Raw genomic sequence first — 19,351 nt, 5'->3', positions numbered from 1 at the left:
TTGAAAGTTCCTTCCCTCAGTGCTGCTGCTTTCTTAAGTACAGATGTTATGGAAATGTAACCTATATTCATTGGTGTTGCTTGCACAAGTGTAACTTATACCTCTGAAACTATTCTTACATAAGTCTCTAGAGACTTCCATGGTTAGCTTTCTACCTTTGTCTTTGTTTTAAGAGGTCCTCAGTAGTCATTCTTAACCCATCATTCATAGGAAAGGGCTCAAAAGTTTTAAACTTTAGGACTCAGCATTCAAGTGCACTCATTTGATGCTGTTGAGTTTACTCTAGTAATTTCAGATTGAAAGAGATGTCCCTTGTAACAACTGAATTTCCTATGAGGGTAATAGTAGCTTCTATCATTCTCATGGTCCACACTGTCAAGTTTGTATGGTAGTTTTCACGCAACTATATATTTTATATCCCCCCTGCTAGGGTTTTAAATCAAAAAGCAATTTCTAAAAATAATTTTTAAAAAATCTTACTGTATTTGTAATAAAAATCATAATACCAAGTTTTCTTACTTGATCTTTTCCCAACTTAGTTCTTAATTGACCTTGGATTTGAATATCATCATTACAGAGATATGATTTTAGAGTCTTTGAAAAGACTATATCAGATTGTGAGATCCTGACAAACTAGAGGTTATCAGTAAATATTGATTGGAAGAGTGTATTCTGTGAGCAGCTCTAAGAGATTACATGTACTTCTAGCTGATGCCTCTGCATCCCAATTGGCTTGAAAGGCTTCATTATGAGCAAAATTCTGAAGTCTGGATACTGTTATAGCCCCTCAAAACTTGGTAAAGTAGTTATTCTTTTTTATATATTTTCCAAAGTGTGAAAACAAATATGGCCTCCTTAAAAGTCAAGTTGAATTCACTTTTTCTTCTACAATCAGGAAAAGCATCAAGTTTGAGGTTGGGGGTGGTATCAAAATTGACACATTGAAATAGCCCGTCCCTTTTCTCTTAATTCCTCAATAGAATTTCTGCAGATGCAAATGTTTGCTTTCTGGCTTGCATGGGGCACTGAGGCAGCAAGAAAGAAGGCATTTTATCTATGTGCACTTTATACGTGAATTTAGGTTCTGGGGTGTGCTGTGATTCAGTAAGACAGTGGAACTCAGCTGGAGATTTGTCCATGAATCAGAGAACATTGGAAAACTATTTTGTAGATTTAACCCCTTGACACTGTTGGTATTGTCTATGTGTATTTAAATTACTTGTGTTAATAGAATTGACTGGTTAATTCTGTCCCTTTTGGGTGTCTGTAACTGACAACATGTTTCCCAATTCTTTTTCACAGAGGGACCTGTCAGGACACAAGAACATTGTGGGTTACATTGATTCTAGTATCAACAATGTGAGTAGTGGTGATGTATGGGAAGTTCTCATTCTGATGGACTTCTGTAGAGGTAGGTATATGAACCATACCCTTCAACTCTTTCTCCAGCACTTTGTCATGGGCAGGGGATCACATTATCTAATACGTATTGCACAGTATAATATCTTGTTCTGGTTTTACAGGTAGGAAAACAAAGCAATTAAAAAGATATAGAGCTGGGTGCTGGTGGCTCATGCCTGTAATCACAGCTACTCAGGAGGCTAAGATCTGAGGATCATGGTTCAAAGCCAGCCCAGGCAAAAAGAGACTGTTAGCTCCAATTAACCACCAGAAAACCCAAAGTGGAGCTATGGCTCAAAGTGGTAGACCACTAGCCTTGAGCAAAAGAACTCAAAGACAGCACCCAGGCCTGAGTTTAAGCTCCACAACTGACAGAGAGATGAGAGAGAGAGAGAGAGAGAATCTGCTGTTTCCTGAGTTACTCTTTTTTTTTTTTTTTTTGCCAGTCCTTGGGCTTGAACTCAGGGCCTCAGCAGTGTCCCTGAGCTTCTTTTGCTCAAAGCACACTTCAGGCTTTTTCTGTTATGTGCCTACAGTGGCACTGAGAACTAGAACCCAGGGCTTCATGCATGCTAGACAAGCACTCTACTAAGCCACATTCCCAGCCTTCTTAGTTATTCTTGTAATAGCAAGAGCATGTGACATAAACAATTGAAAATGATGCATAAAACAAAACTCCATTTTATTGGGTTTCAGAAGGTTTAGTTGTGTGTATAAAAGAGACTTTATGAGAATGAATGTATTCTTCATGTTGCTTTAAAACAAATAATGAAGGCACATAATAAAGGCCTAATTACAGATGGACTAGAGAAGCAGTATGGCCTCCTCCTTCCCTTACTTTTGTCTTCTCTTCTCCATTCACACTACCATCTGTGTTATGATGTGAAACAACATTTTTTTTGTCTAATGGAGATGACTCTTGACTCTTTGCCCTGGAGCTCTAATTCCTAATAAGGCTGCATTCTTGTGATAGTGCTCTTAGCCATGGAGTTCAATTGTTGAAAGCTTGAATTTTCAAACATTTATCTTGAGAAGTCTGTGTTGTAGCATGAATGTGTTCAGAGTTGACTGTACTGCCTATAACCATTGTTTGGTGGTTTGGCTTTTTTGGTCTTAGCAGCTGCCAACTATAAGCCTAGGTCATTGCCTTTCTGTTTAGTACTGTTTTGTAATTGTCCTTAGTTTTACTTTTTTCTTGTAAATTATATGTTTCTTATTCCCAAAATGTGATATGTGTGTGTGTGTGTGTGTGTGTATTTCTGGCATCCAAATCCATGACCTACTGCATACTAGGCAGGTTCAATACTTCTGAGCAGCACCCAAGTCCTCAAAAGATTATATTAAACAGTAATCTCAGATTTTGTATTAACAAATTGATTTTGTAAGGTACTACCAAATTTGAATTTGACAGTTTATTTCTTCAGTTCTTTTGAGACAATACAATGTTTAGTGAACAGGTAAGAGGAGGAACTGGATACTTTTTAAGAGTGGTCATCAGGCATTTGGTTCTGGAGATGAAATGATGTAGCAGTTCTACAGCCAAGCAGTAAGAAATGAAACCAAAGACTAAGCTCTTCCTAAAGTACAGACTATACTGCTGATAGTCTTCTTCCTGCCTGCTGGGTCTATTGTGTTATTTCATTCTTAGTCAAGGATGTAGCAGTTTGAGGCTATGGCCCCATTGAGTACACAATGGGGACAGTATAATCAGACAACTATAACAGGACCATATTCTCAGTTCTGTTACTAATCTTGAAGACATAATGAGGGCAGCTCACATCTGCAGTGCTTTTGAAAAATGTAGAAACTGTCTTGATGTATCAGAGGAGATACTGGATTGGAGAAAGGCAAAGCTCAAGCTATGTGTCTAGATATCTGTGGTTTTAGGCCTAGCTCAGCTAGTGAGCTGCTCTGTTACTTTAATCTTTGCTCCTCCTTTGACAGCCATTCATTCTCTTGGTCTAAGGTACAAGTCTGCCTGTTCATAACCTCTCCTGTGCTCTATACCCTTCTCAGGAGGTCAAGTAGTAAACCTGATGAACCAGCGTCTACAAACAGGCTTTACAGAGAATGAAGTACTTCAAATATTCTGTGATACCTGTGAAGCTGTTGCCCGCTTGCATCAATGCAAAACTCCTATTATCCACCGTGACCTAAAGGTAACAGACCACATAAGTTTGGCTGATCATTCTTGGAGATGGAGTGTAGGTATTACAGGGATAAGAAAGAAATAGAAGGGATGGTCCCTAATTCTAAGCCTACATTGTACTTAGGAAGAGAAAATACAAAGAAAAAAGTAGAATTCAGGCGATGATTTTGTTATTTAAATAGTTGCCAGAAATGGTTTAAATTATCAAATGCCTGAATTCATGTTGTTCTGTTTTTCTTGGTATACTCACAAGTTCACTTAGACTTGATGCAGAAAGAAATGAAGTACAAAACCCTGTTTTAGAAAGTGATAAATAACATATGGTCAGATACTGGGACTGGTGGTACATGTGTGGTCAGAGGAAAAAAAAAATGAAGAACAGAGAGCAGAGAATATTCTGTTTCTCCAGACAGAGAGCAGAGCGGGGGCACTGCCTACAGAAGGGAACAGCAAAGTATGTGGAAATGAGGAGGTAGGTAAAGGCAGGCACATGGCCAGTTGTAGACCAGGCAAGGGTAACCAAAGGCCAATACTCTAAATATGGGTTGAAACTTTATTTCTAGTCTCTAACAATAAATAAAGTCTTTTGTTAAATCTTATTAGCATGTACATTAGTTAGCTTTTCATTACTGTAATAAATACACAAGATAATCAACTTATAAAGAAGAAAAGTTTTGTTTGGGCTCACAGTTTTAGTGCCTTCAGACTACAGTCAGTTGACACTGTTGCTTTTGGGCCTATTGCAGGGCAGCATATCATGGCAGAAGTATGATTGTAGAATAAAGAGAAAGGAAAAGACCAAGGTCCCACAATCCTCAAGGGCTTGCCTTCGGTAATTTAAAGACTCCCAAGAGGCCCAAACTTTTCAAGGTTCCACCCACCCCACCAGTAGCACCAAAGTGCTGAAAAACCTTTAGCACATGGACCTTTGGGGGATTTTCCAGATCCAAACTGTAATACGTGATATTTTTTCTTTTTTTCTTCTGTCTGAGACCAGGACTTGAACTTGGTAGCTGATGCTTTCGCTCATTGGCTAGAGCACTACCAGCTGAGCCAGGACTCCAACCCCACATATGCATTTTTAAATAGGAAGTAGTACCAGTATTTAAAGACCTGACTTATACCTGCTGCCTCCCTTGGCGAAGAGTTTGTGAAGGACACAGAAATGAAGAAGTGTGGCTATGACCCTTGTGATCCTGGACCTCTCTGTAATCCCATCCTCCCCTTCCATGTCAATTGGACTTAATTTAATAGTCTTAATACTATTTTTACCTGCAATTAGTTGTACATATTTATGGGCTGCAGTGTGATATTTCATGATATCATGTGAGAGTTCATGTTTTCACTCCAATTCTATACAAGTGTGTGTAAGTGAGAGAGAGAGTATGTGTCTGTGTGTGTGAGAGAGAGAGAATGTACACATGATACCAACAGAATTTTAAGTGCTAGGAGAGATGACAGTAGGCAGAGGCAGCTTCCTCCATAATGCCAAGTGCAAAAGGATACTTTCCTGACTCTGTCTTACTCTCCCTATTGCCTTTGGCTCCTTTGAGACTGTCGGGACCTCTGAAGCAGCAAGTTTTTCCCACAACCTTTCCCAGGTTCCTTGGCTTATTTTTCCACTTAGCCTCTTTGAGCTTCAGTTTCCTATAAAAATAGAAATAACAGGGGCTGCTTTGGTAGGATGTATTGTGTCAATCTCAAGGCACATTCTCGCATAGCAAATATCTGGGAGGAAGTAGAGCTTTTAGAGTATTCTTATGCTTCTTTGTTTATTTTCAGTGGTACTAGGGTTTGAACTCAGCCTCATGTTTTTTTTTTGGAGGTCCCGTCGTAGGGCCTGAACTGTGGGCCTGGGCGCTGTCCCTCAGCTCTTCAGCTCAAGGCTAACACTCTACCACTTGAGTCACAGCGCCACTTCCGGCTTTTTTCTTTTTTGCTTATATGGGGCTGAGGAATGGAACCTAGGGCCTCATGCATGCAAGGCAAGCGCTCTACCACTGAGCCACCTTCCCAGCCCCCAGCCTCATGTTTTCTAGGCAAGTGCTTTAACCACTTGAACTATACTTCTAACCCTGTTTTGTTTTAACTATTTTTAAGACAGGGTCTCATGCTTTTTTCCTACACCATGATCCCTATACCTCTGCTTCCTACCTAACTAGGACTAGTGTGTAACACTGCGGGTAATCCAGCTTGTTTTTGAGATAAGTCCTTATCTCAGCCCACCCTCAAGATGGCCTCATACTATGATCCTCATACCTCTGCCTCCTGTGTACTATGATTATAGGCAGGCACCACTAGGCCTGGACCACTATTTCTTTTTCTTTTTCTTTTTTTGGGGGGGATCCGGTCGTGGGGCCTGAACTCTGGGCCTGGGCGCTGTCCCTCAGCTCTTCAGCTCAAGGCTAGCACTCTACCACTTGAGCCACAACATCACTTCCAGCTTTTTTCTTTTTGCTTATGTGGTGCTGAGGAATTGAACCCAGGGCCTCAGCATGCAGGGCAAGCACTCTACCACTGAGCCACCTTCCCAGCCCCTGGACCACTATTTCTATGCTTATAAATAAAGTCCTTATTTTAACTTTTTTAAAAACATTTGTTGGATTAAATGAAGTCTAGATTATGATCATATCCTTCCTGCCAAAGATGAGTACCCAGTTTGTGTTTTCTTACAGAACAGCCATGTTCCTTGGTGTGGCAGTGGTATAGCTGGAAGGTGTTGATCAGCACCACTTGGGAAGGAACCCTGAGGTACAGAGCTCAGTGCATTACGTGGAGTTACAGAGTAAATCAGTGGAGGGTGAAGGCAGCAAGGCTTCAGAATCCTTTTCCTTAGCAGTTGGCAAGGTGTTTAACTGAAAGCAGAGGTCAGGGCACTGACATGAGCCAAGAGCCTCAGACTCCATTCTTCACATTTTGGAGGAGTTGCACAGTGTAGGCCCACAGTGCTGGGTTCTGCCGTTGTGTTTTTGTCGATACTGAAGCACTGTCAGGCATGCTGCGGTTTGCCTGTTGGTGGTTTGGGAGGCTGTCTGTGTTCCCCTTTCTGTGCCTGGGATATAGTGTGAACATGACTGTGGAAGGAGGCCTGAACTGAAATTGTCACTGAGAAGCACTTATGATTGTTGTTTGGAGTCTGTTGTTTTGATTGAAGCTTTCTAAAACTCCCCCAAACAGTCACTCTTGGTGCTTTCATTTGTGTGTTTCCTTTTTGTTCATTTCTACTAATAGTATGCTGTGGCAGTAGCATCTGCCTGCTGCACCCTAGTTTCCCAGGGTCTGAGGGAAAAGTCCCCATGTACCTGCTTTCCTGCTCTGTCATTGTATCACCGAGCCTTGGCCATATTGATCTCCATGTCACTGCTAGGACCAGTGACCACAGTCCTGGTAGCCAGAGCTAAGATGCTCCTATTGGCTAGGGAAAGTGCTGGGTGTTTCTGGGAGAGCATGATGTCTACCTGCAAGAAGATAGCACCATGCTTAGAAATCAGTGGGACTCAGGTAGGGCATAGACAGGTCTGCAGTACAGCTGGTGATCCAGGGTCACTGTGTGGGATCAGCTCATTCACAGGGCTCCTTTTGCCCTTCCTATTTACCATGTGTGTGGTCTTTCTCTGCAATTCCATGTAGGATAGGAGCTAAAAGTTGTTTCTATCCTTAGCTTATATTCTAAAAATAACCATGACAGAGTACTATTCTATGATGTTCTCTCCTCAAACACATTATTGTAACCCTTTAGTTATTACCCTCACTTTTTATTCACCTGATGAAAGATTAAAAGTCATTATTGCAGATCATGGGGGATAGATCTGAGAAGGTCACTTTAAACCAGCTAGAAAGACTGTGGCTGTCCTACTTAGCTATGTAGGTGATCAACCAGAACAAAGATCAAGGCTCTTTACTACCATCCCCAGGCTTTTGGTTTTGTTTTGTTGTATTACTTATTGCACTTAGGAAAGGAGACAAAAGGGTTAAGGCTTAAAGGTATAGTCATAGGTGTCACCTTGGTGATTTTGATCTCATGAAATGATATCATAAAGATACTTGTTCCAGTTTTAGAAACACAGGTTGGAAAGCCTGCATTCATCTAACCCTTTAAGTTTTTCAGTGGTAATAAATTCTCTGAAATGCTTCACTGCTGTGCCTGTTTGGTCAGTAGAAGGGAGCTTTCTAGGCCTTTTAGCTATGGCTATGAGCAATGTTCGGGAGTGACAACCTAGTAGGCTGAGCTTAAGCTGATAAGGTCAGTAGCATTGCACTCAAAGAGCTGAGATATTCAAGCTGTTGTAAGCAATGGTAACCAGCCTAAGGCTTATATCCATCTGTTTGGAGCTTTGCTAAAATCAAATCACTGTGCACACTCTCAAAAGTTTTCAGAAAATGGCTGTGAATACCAGTTTTCTACCTCCTTGATCCTTTACTTTCTGTCTTAACATCCTGTCTTCCTTTTTTCCTTTCCATCTCTGTTAGCTGTACCTTTAGACCCAGTCCTGGTGACTGGTGCTGACCTAGTGCCTAGTACTAGGTTCTGGTGGGGCACACTTGTAATCCTAGGTACTTAATAGATTGAGGTCCAGAGGATTAGAGTTCCAAACCAGCCCAGGCAGAAAAGTTCACTAGACTCCATTTCCAAAATACCCAGCAAGAGTCTATACTGGAGGCTTTGCTCAAGTGGAAGAGTACTTTCCTTGGTCCACTTTCAGTCTTCCCTTTCACTTTTGCTCCCCCCTTCTTCACCTCCTTCACAGTTTGAGCTGCCATGCTCATTCACTGCAAATGTGCCTTAGCAGGGCAGGGTGTGTGTGTGGGGGGGGGGGTCACTGGGTAGGCTTACTTCTCTTGCCTCTCTTATCTACTAAGGGGAACAGTAGGATTTTGTAATGATCACATTAGCTACTGTAAAAGTACACGGGACATTGTTGGGCTATTTATGAGCTGCTAATACCATAATTAGTAATAGTATCATTCTTTCCTCTATACTTTGTTCCTGTGATTTGTTTTATTTATCAACGTCCTTTACTTCCTGCAAGGCTTTACACTGTCTCATCCCATAGCATTGCCAGACCTGGTCTATAATATGTTCTGTCCACATATTCAGCTTCTTTTGCAGTACCAATGCTGAGGACAGTGCTGGGCAAGCCATACTGGCTTGCCTCCATGCCTCAAAGACCTCCAGCACATTCCAGCACATGCCCATCTCAAGGCCAAGGTGCTGACAATTCTCAGCTCTACTGCTTTTCCTCTGTAGCTGCTCCTTCCTCATTCAAATCTCTGCTCCCCTCCCTGACTGTACTATTGAAAGTGGTATCCCTTTCACTTACATATATTTAACCTGCTAGAATCTTTTTATAGCTCTTGTCACTACTAGATGATTATAATTATTATTTTTTTTTTTTTTTGTCAGTCTTGCGGCCTGAACTCTGGGCCTGGGCGCTGTCCCTCAGCTGTTCAGCTCAAGGCTAGCACGCTACCACTTGAGCCATAGCTCCACTTCTGGCTTTTTCTACTTATATGGTACTGAGGAATAGAACCCAGGGCCTCATGCATGCAAAGACAAGCACTCTACCACTAAGCCACCTTCCCAACCTGATTATAATTACTTTCTTCTTACCCACAGCTGGACTACAGGCTCTACAGAGAATGAACTTTTCATTCTACAACATGTAGTAGGAATTTAAACATATTTCTTTCATAGGTGAATGATTTACAGTTTGATTTTTTTTTTCATGCTACAGGGGCTAAACTCAGGGTCTTGTGCTTACTAGGCAGGCACTTTCCCATTTGAGCCATGCCCCAGCCATTTTTGCTTTATTTACTTTTCATATAGGCCTTTGTATTTGTTTTGTTTTGCACAGTTGACCTCACACAGAGATCTCCTCTTATACTTCCTGTGTAGCTGGGCATTAACCATCACATCCAGCTAATTTGTTGAGATAGTTGCTCATTAACTTTTTGCTTAGGCTGCTTTAAAAGGACAATCTTCCTGATTTCTGCCTTGCAAGTAGCACAGTAGGTGTGGGACCATGCCTGGCTAGAGTTTTTGCAACTTTATTCTGCAAATGAGAAACAAGCCAAAAGAGGCTTCAGAATTTGGCCAAGGTTAAGCATCAAAAATAGCATTCAGGCTCAGGAGCAGTGGCTCATGCCTATAATCCCATCTCCCAGGGCTGTGGCAGGGGGTGCAGAAATCAAGAAGATTGGAGTTTGAGGTTAACCAAGGCAAGAAGACCCCTTTTTCCTTTTCAGCCAATAGCTGGGTGTGATGTTTTGTGCCTATAGTCTCAACCATGTGGAAAGCATGAATCGATGACAGATCATGGTCCAGATTAGCCTAAGAAAAAGTTCCCCAAAATAAGGAAAACCTGAAAGACATGGCTCATGTAGTATGCCTAACTAACAAGCATGCGGCTATAAGTTTAAAACTCAGTAGGGGTTCCTGCAGAAAAAAAAATTGGGGGCGTGATCTGCTCTCCATGTTCTGTGTTGTTACCACACACCATATTTGGTGTCAAGTGTTCTGGGTGATGGTCATGATGGAGGGCAGCAGTTGTGACCAACTAGGCTCTGGGGGTTTTCAGAAGAGCTACAAACCACAGAAAACACTGAGAGAGGGTAGAAAATGCAGCGGTCACTAAGGCAGCTGCTGCCAACTGATTTCACCTTCATAATCTTGTCTGATCCTCCCAGTGAATGTGCAGAGTCTCAAGCACAGGGATTACTGTTTTTATCAGGCCAGTAATGTGCCTTGTTTTTATTCTGTCCTCTATGTGCTTAGTTCTCCTCTTTCCCCAAGCAGTGATTCTGGTTGCCAGCTACCTTGTTTATGCTTTCCTGTGAATTAACTTTTCAGAGTTCTAGATGTACATTCAAGCATTCGCAGTGTAGAAGCTGACACATGTGTGGCTTCACATAAGCCCTGTATAATGCTTGAGGCGAGGAGGATCATCTTGGTGATTGATGCTGAGTAAATCATTTCATCAGCAATGTGGAAGGCCCTTGGTACGTGTAAGATACTGAAATAGATGCTGTGGGTGATATATAGGCTTATTATTTTGCCCTCCCCTCAAAGGCATGAATAGATGGATCCTGGTTCAGGGTAGCCTGAGCTCCAAAGGATTTGTACTGTATTTAGGAAGACAAACAGCAATATGTAAGAAGTCAAATTACATACCCATAGGAGAAAGAATTCTAAGAGGTTATAAGTGATTAGTCCAGAAAAACAAGTTGGCATACTTTTTCTACAGAGAGCTAGATAATAAACATTTTAGGCCATTGCCATTCGATCTCTGTTCAACTCTTCTGGAGAAAATAAGATGCAGCATATTAGTCAGACTTTTCATTGCTGTGACAGATAACTGAGAAATAATTTTTAAAAGGGAAAGTTTATTTTGGTTCACAGTTTTTTTTTTTTTTTTTTGTCAGTTGTGGGGCTTGAACTCTGGGCCTGGGTACTGTCCCTCAGCTCTTCAGCTCAAGGCGAGCGCTCTACCACTTGAGCTACAGCGCCACTTCCGGTTTTCTGGTGGTTTATTGGAGATAGGAGTCTCATGGTCTCTCCTGCCCGGGCTGGCTTTGAACCGTGATCCTCAGATCTCAGCCTCCTGAGTAGCTAGGATTACAGGCCTGAGCCACCAGCGCCCGGCTTGGTTCACAGTTTTGATGTTGACTGAGTCCATTGCTTTGGGCCTAGGGTGAGGCAGACTTTCACCGTGTAAGGCACACAGCAGAGGAGACAAACTCAAGGCAAGCTTTCAGGAGCTTGCCCCAGTGACCCACCTCCTCCAAAGGCCCACCTCCATTGATAAAGTCAGCGTCCTCATGATCCCACTGACCTCTCAAAGATGGGATCCACCAATCAGGGACTAAGCCTTTCATGAGTAAATCTTTTAGAGGATATATCATATCTGAACCACAACACATAGATTATAGGATGTGTAAACAGTGAGTCTGAAGGCCCTCCTGACCCCTTCCTATCAACAGTAAATTCAGTACATTTTTGTATGGTAGTCAAAGAAAGTAGTGGGTTCTTTTTTTTTTCTTTCTTTCTTTTTAAAAAAGTATTTATTTACTAAAAATCCTGGGGTTGAACTCAAGCTTTGAAACTTACTTTGAGCTATGGCCAAGGCATGGATAATTTTATTATTAAAGAGTTCTAGTTAGTGGGCTGGGAAAGTGGCTCAGTGGTAGAGCGCTTGCCTTGCATGCTTGAGGCCCTGGGTATGATTCCTCAGCACCACATAAGCAGGAAAAAAAAAGCCGGAAGTGGGCTGTGGCTCAAGTGGTAGAGTGCTAGCCTTGAGCTGAAGAGCTGAGGGACAGCACCCAGGCCCAGAGTTCAGGCCCTACGACTGGACCTCTCCACCCCAAAAAAAAGAGTTCTAGTTAGTACAAGGTTTTGAAGAATAGTTGGGATTTGATATTGGAGTATGAGCAATTTGACAAAAGGAGAAATTTATAAGCAGTGCTTAACAGTGTTTAGATCCTTGGCTCCTCATTGACTAGATTTCTATTATAGGGACATTTATGAGTATAAACAATGAAAGAAGCCGGGCGCTGGTGGCTCACGCCTGTAATCCTAGCTACTCAGGAGGCTGAGATCTGAGGATCGCGGTTCAAAGCCAGCCGGGGCAGGAAAGACTGTGAGACTCCTATCTCCAATAAACCACCAGAAAACCAGAAGTGGCGCTGTAGTTCAAGTGGTAGAGCGCTCGCCTTGAGCTGAAGAGCTGAGGGACAGCGTCCAGGCCCAGAGTTCAAGCCCCACAACCGACAAAAAAAAAAAAAAAACAATGAAAACCTGTAAATTCATTCCAATGCATTGACCAAGCTTAAAGTAATCACAACCCCTGCCATAGTAGGAAGGTGGGGATGCAGGTTTTGATAATTGTGTAGCTCTGAGTTGCTTCCTGCCCCAGCAGAAATGTAACTGTCATTGTCTGGAGTTAAATTGCTTAGGTTCACTTCCTGACTCTGCTGTTTAAACGTAAGCTAAGCTGTGTGACATTTAGCAAGTTATTTAATCACCCTGGGCCTCATTTTCTCTATCTGCAAGATGTGGGGGGAGGGGGGGTCACAATAATGTTCTGAAGATTGATTGAAATAATCTATATAAATGCACATTAAATGGTGGCTATTTTTAACTCTAAACTAGATTCAAAGCATAATGTTACTTGGTTGGAATTATTTTAGGCTCAAAATAAATACATGTTCAACATAGCTTGACTTTTTTCTCTTATGTGAATAGATTAAACAGATGAGCTTTTTTTTATTAAATGTATTTTTTATTGTAAAGATACTGTACAGAGGGGTTACAATTACATGAGTAAGGTAATGAGTACATTTCACGTAGAGCATTGTTACCCCCTCCTTTGTTTTTCCCCTATCATCCCTTCCCTCCCCACCTCCTCAACTTCTCCCAACCCCCCTCTCCAAGTTTTAAAGTTCGTTTTCAACATAGAGTTTTCTACATCTCATTGCTACAATGAGTCAACCTGTATCCTTATTTCAGCATTTTGTTATTTCCCTTCCCCTACACAAATTAGAAAAATATATACAAGATGCAGGGCACTGGAACCAAATACAGTAAAAACAGGGGTTATACCATGGGGGAAAGGACATACAAATGAATCAAAAAAAATCACATAGTACGTTACATGTGCATTAAAAACAACAGCAACAAAGATAAAACCTCTTGTGTCCCTATCTTGGAATTCATTTAGCTTAACAGTCTTTTTTATTGTAAAAATACTGTACAGAGGGGTTACAGTTATATGAGTAAGGAAATGAGTACATTTCCTATAGAGCATTGTTACCTCCTCCTTTGTTTTTCCCCTACCATCCCTTCCCTCCCACCCTCCCACCTCCACCTCCACAACTACACTCCCCCCTGCCTCAATTGTAAAGTTTGTTTTTTCAACATAGTGTCTTGTACATCTCATTGTTGCAATGGCTCAACCTGTATCCCTATTTAAACATTTTGTTTTTTCCCTTCCCCTCCCCAAATTATACCAACATCAAATAGAGTGAAAACAAGGGTTATACAATTGGGGGAGGGACATACAAAGCAACAACAATAACAACAAAAAAACCACATGGTACCTTATAAATATGTTAGAAACAATAGCAAGAAAGAAAAAACCACTTGTGGCCCTATCTTGGGGTTCATTTCACTTAACTTCATCTTATCTGGTCATATGTATATAGCTTGGAACTCAAAAAATTAAATCCCCTGGGGCTGGGAAGGTGGCTCAGTGGTAGAGCGCTTGCCTTGCATGCATGAGGCCCTGGGTTTGATTCCTCAGCACCACATAAGCAAAAAGAAAAAAGCCGGAAGTGGCGCTGTGGTTCAAGTGGTAGAGGGCTAGCCTTGAGCTGAAGAGCTGAGGGACAGCTCCCAGGCCCAGAGTTCAGGCCCCATGACCGGACCCCCCCCCAAAAAAAAAATTAAATCCCCCAACAACAAATTCTCAAAGAAACAACTGCCCGCTAGATAAATAAGTGGGCTAAAGGCTTAAAGAGAAACTTCTCTGAAGAGGAAATAAGAATGGCCAATAGACACATGAAGAAATCAAAACAACATTGAGATTCCACCTCACCCCAGTTAGAATGGCTATAATCAAAGACTCTAATAACAACAGATGCTGGAGGGGACTTGGCCAAAAGGGAACCCTACCACATTGTTGGTGGGAGTGTAAACTTGTTCAACCACTTTGGAAAGTAGTATGGAGGTTCCTCAAAAGACTCCACATAGAGCTTCCCTATGACCCAGCAATCCCACTTTGGGCATTTACCCAAATGATCACAAACAATACCATACTAAAGCTACCAGCACAACTATGTTTATTGCAGCAATATTTCATAGCAAAGATATGGAACCAACCCAGATGCCCCTCAGTAGATGAAAGGATCAAAAAAATGTGGTATATATATATACAATGGGATTCTATGCCTCCATCAGAAAGAATGATACCACCCCATTTGTTAAGAAATGGAAAGACTTGGAAAAAATTATATTAAGTGAGTTAAGCCAGGCCCAAGATGGTTTCCCTTATTTGCAATAACTAGTATATGTTGGGACAAGTAGAAAAGGTCAAAAGATATATACATATGACTGGGCTGACTTTGAACCATAATCCTCAGATCTCAGCCTCCTGAGTAACTAGGATTACAGGCATGAGCCACCCGTGCCCGGTTGCATTTCTTTTATGGCTAGAGAAGTTGAGCATTTCTACATGTGTCTAATGGCCATTCTTTTTTTTTTTTTTTTTTACTGTGAAAATACTGTACAGACATAACAACTTGTACATCTCATTGTTGCAATGGGTCCACTTGAATCCCTATTTAAACTATTCGTTTTTTCCTTTCCCCTCCACAAATTATACTGGTATCAAATACAGTGAAAGCAGGGGTTATACTGTGGGAGAGGACATTCAAAGCAACAAAGAAATAATCTTATAAATGTGTTAGAAACAATCGCATGAAAGAAAAAAACATTTGAATACATATCTTACGGTTCATTTCCCTAACATCAAGTTATCTGACCTTTTCTGCTTGATAATGAGTACATTTCTTATCAAGTCTCTCTTTAAGTCTTTAGTCCACTTATTAATCGGGCGGTTGTTTCTTTGAGGATTTGTTTTTGGAGGATTTAATTTTTTGAGTTGTAAGTGTATTTTAGATATGAGACCGTTGGTTATATGGCTAGTGAAGATCTTCTCCCAGTTCTCTGATTTCTATTGATCTTGCTAGTTATGTCCCTTGCCTTGCAGAAGCTCTGCAGTTTCATGCAATCCCATTTGTCCAACCTTTCTTTGATTTGTTGTGTTTTTGGGTCTTTATTAAGAAAATTTTGGCCTGGGCCAAGGAGCCCTAGGATTTCTCCTATTCCTTCCTATAATGTTTTCAGGGTATCTGCTTTGACTCCAAGGTCTTTGATCCATTTTTTTGTAGTTGATTCTTTTTTTATGATCAATGCTTTTTATTACATAATATTCAGTAGTCATGCTCAATCAACAAGGTGTAGTTGATTCTGGTATAGGGTGATATATAAGGATCTAGCTTTAGTTTTCTACAGGTGTTTAACCAGTTTTACTAGCACCATTTACTGAAGAGGCTGTCTTTCTTCCATTCTATGTTTTTTTAGCTCCCTTATCGAAGATTAGGTACCTGTCTATAGGTCTGTGGGTTTATTTCTGGGTCTTCAGTTCTATTCCATTAGTCCTCAGGTCTGTTTTTGTGCCAGTACCAAGCTGCTTTGTAGTAGAGTTTGAAATTTGGTATTGATATTCCTCCAGCACTGTTCTTTCTGCCAAGGATTGTTTTTGCTATTTGGGGTGTTTTATTGTTCCATATGAACTTTTGGGTTGTTTCTTCTATTTCCTTGAAGAATGAGGTTGGGATATTGATGGGTATTGCATTGAATTTGTAGATAGCCTTTGGCAGTAAGTATTGCCATTTTCATGATGTTAATCCTCCCAAACCAGGAGCATGGGAGGTTTTTCCACTTCCTAAGTTCTGCTTTAATTTCCTTTTTCAGGTTTTTAAAGTTTTCATCATAGAGGCCTTTCACTTCTTCATTTAACTCCTAGGTATTTCATTTTTTATGGGGCTATTACAAAGGAGTTGCTTTCCTCATTTCAGCTGTGCTGTTCTTGTTATTGGCGTACAGAAAAGCCATTGATTTTTGAGGGCTAATTTTATACTCTGCTACTTTGCCAAAGTTTCGAATCAGCTCAAGTTACTTGGGAGTGAAGTCCATGGGGTTCTTTAAATACAAGATCATGTCATCTGCAAAGAGGGAGAGTTTTACTTCATCTTTCCCTATTTGGATCTCCTTTATGTTTGCATCTTGTCTATTGCTGTAGCTAGGCATTCTAATACTAAATTAAAGAGAAGTGGAGAGAGTAGACATCCTTGTCTCATTCCTGAATTTAGAGGAAATGGCTTTAGCTTTTCGTCATGAAGTATAATGCGGGCTGTATTTTTGTCATACACAGCATTTATTGTATTGAGGAATGTTCAATGGATTCCTAGTTTTTCCAGAGCCTTCATCATAAAGGGGTGTTGTATTGTGTCAAATGCTTTTTTTGCATCTATTGAGATAGTCATATGGTTCTTATCCTTGCTCTTGTTGATGTGATGAATTATATTCATTGATTTGTGTATATTGAACCAGCTTTGCATCCCTGAAATGAATCATGTTTGATCGTGGTGTATGATTGTTTTGATGAGTTGTTGAAATTGATTGGCCAAAATTTTGTTGAGAAGTTTTGCATCAATGTTCATCAAAGAAATGGGTCTATAGTTCTCTTTCTTTGATGAGTCCCTGCCTGGTTTTGGGATGAGGGTTATGATGGCTTCATAGAAAGAGTTTGGTAGTATTGGAGGAGTATTAGTGGGAGTTCTGCTTTGAAGGCCTTGTAGAATTCAATGTAAATCCCAGGTGAGCTTTTTACAAAGCTATAATTGGTAGAAATTTTCAACTGCCTCAGCCTTATTTCAGGGGAACAAATCTGTCCCGATCATTCTTTTTTGGGGGGGAGGGAGCCAGGTTGTGGGGTTTGAACTCTGGGCTTGAGCACTTTGTGCTCTTCAGCTCAAAACGAGTGCTCTACCACTTAAGCCACAGTGCCAGTTCTGGTCTTCTAGTGGTTTATTGAAGATAAGAATCTCATGGACTTTCCTGCCTACGCCAGCTTTGAACTATGATCCTCAGATCTCAGCCTCCTGAGTAGCTCGGATTATAGGTGTGGGCCACTGGTGCCCAGCTGTCCCAATCATTCTTAAGACATAAATCTGTAGTTAAGCCTTCTGTATTATAAGAACATATCTGCTTAAGTTCATAGTCGTGTTTTCTGCCTCTGTGGCTGATCCCAAGGCCACAGTTTTAGAATAAAGTGATTTTAGGTTGATAGTGCTCCCAAGTACAACCCCCGTACTCCCAGTGCTGTGTCACACAACAGTCCACTTGAAACCTGTGCCTCAAATTCTAACTACAACTGAAGAAATGTAAGGTAACAACAAACAATAAAACACTTTAGAACAACACAGTATCCACAGTGTACTTAATAAACTGCATTTATAGCACACTAACAGATCATTGGAATTAGCAGATTCATACTAAAATTGTATATGATTTCATTTATAGAAGAATTCAAAGAAAATTTAGAAATAAGCATAGGAAACAACAATGTTTTAATTGACCAGATAATTTTAAAAGAACAAGGAGTAGTAGTATTTTGTGGCTCCTATCTTTCTTCTTACAGAAGAAGTGTGTATAGTGGATGCACACAATCATACATGCATATGCGCACACACATAATATTATGTACGTTTATAGTTCATTTTTTAATCTACTGTGGGGCTCTGTCCCTGAGCTCTTTTGCTCAATGCTATCACTATACCTCTTTGAGCCACAGTACCATATCCAGCTTTGTATGAGCAATTTGTTGGAGATTAGAGTCCCATAAACGTTCCTGCCTGGGTTGGTTTTGAACTGCAGTCCTCAGATCTCAGCTTCCTGAGTAGCTAGGATTACATGTATGAAACACCAGTACCTGGACTTTTTCGCTTTTATTTATCCCACTTGAAAAATATTTTCTGCACTAAGCACTGTGGTAGGCTCTAGATAGAGAAGATGCATGATTAAGAGATAATGCCTGTATCTGTGGAGCTTATAATCTATTCTTCCCTGATTTTCCAAGGGTGATCATCTTTGGAGACTTCAATCTTATTTATTAGCCTAACGTAAGTTTTAGATTGTCTTCTTATGGCATACAAAAAATAGCCAGATCTGCCCTCAAGTGTAGAAATCAACTCATATCAAGAATTAATCCGTGAATCTAGACACCTTAGTACCACTATTTTGGAGTTCTTTTCCTTGGTACCCTTTAACATTAGAGGTTTCTCTGCATTTTGATCTTTATAGACTCCTTTTCTTATAACTCCTAACTTTCCAAAGACTTCATTGATAAGAACAGCAGCAACAGGGGTTGGAAATGTGTGTTTCAGTTGGTAGAACACTAGCCAATGAGTGAAAGTTCTGAGTACTGAGTTCAAGTCCTGGTCTTGGACCTAAAGAAAAAAGAAAAACAGCAGCAATGAAAACGAGTAATATTTTAAAAGGAAAATACCTTAGGCACTTAGGCACGTTGAAAAGTAATTAAAACTTAACAAAAATCATTTCTGAACATCCTAACCTAGTATTGTAAGGAGGACATTGTTACATGTACTTAAAAAGTCCAAGTGAAGTAACTGATGGTAACCATGGAAGGGAAATAGAGAAGCAGTGACAGTTGCCTGAATGGGGTCATGAGGAAGGTTTCTGAAAAGCTATGGCTTCTGAACTTGGGTTTAGAAGATGAATTGTTATTTAATAGTTGGATTGAGAGATTGGGATCATGTAGCGTGTTTTAAACTGAAAATATAAGGCATCTTTCTGTAGAAGTAAGAAGTGTGGATAGAAATATGGAAAATGGTAACCCTCTGTATAGTAGCTTTACAATAAAAAAAAAAAATTATAAAAAAAAAAAAAAAGAAATATGGAAAATGGCACTCTGGATTCCACCACTGTAGAGCTCCCTCTTGGTGTCCTCTCTGCCCTCATTTGTCCTGCCACTTTGCATCTCCTTTTGTTCCACTTGGGAAGGCCCCTGCTGAGACACTTGGCAGGAATAACTTTCCTAGACACTAATGAGATTGCCAGAAATAAAATATTTTACCTATGTGCTTATGAAACCAAATTTTTACTCACAGTACACTATTAAGTGATGTCTTGGAATGGGTGCTCGGGGAATATTTTTC

The 19,351-nt window shown here is 40.6% G+C and overlaps 1 protein-coding gene across 4 annotated transcripts in view; it reads left to right on the top strand.

The window, feature by feature from the left end:
- The window catches only part of Aak1 (AP2 associated kinase 1), a 175,211-nt gene that overhangs the window by 100,416 nt on the left and 55,444 nt on the right, over positions 1–19,351 (top strand). For all 4 annotated transcript variants that reach the window (XM_042683071.1, XM_042683068.1, XM_042683070.1 and 1 more), the window contains exons 4-5: positions 1,303–1,411; positions 3,418–3,560. In XM_042683071.1, coding sequence (XP_042539005.1) covers positions 1,303–1,411; positions 3,418–3,560 — 252 coding nt within the window. The remainder of the gene's footprint in view (positions 1–1,302; positions 1,412–3,417; positions 3,561–19,351) is intronic.

This window comes from Dipodomys spectabilis, unplaced genomic scaffold (assembly GCF_019054845.1).
Source record: "Dipodomys spectabilis isolate Male_0828 unplaced genomic scaffold, ASM1905484v1 ptg000079l, whole genome shotgun sequence".
NCBI lineage: Eukaryota > Metazoa > Chordata > Mammalia > Rodentia > Heteromyidae > Dipodomys > Dipodomys spectabilis.
Note: the sequence above shows the minus strand (reverse complement) of the source record. Positions and strands in the feature narration are given on the sequence as shown.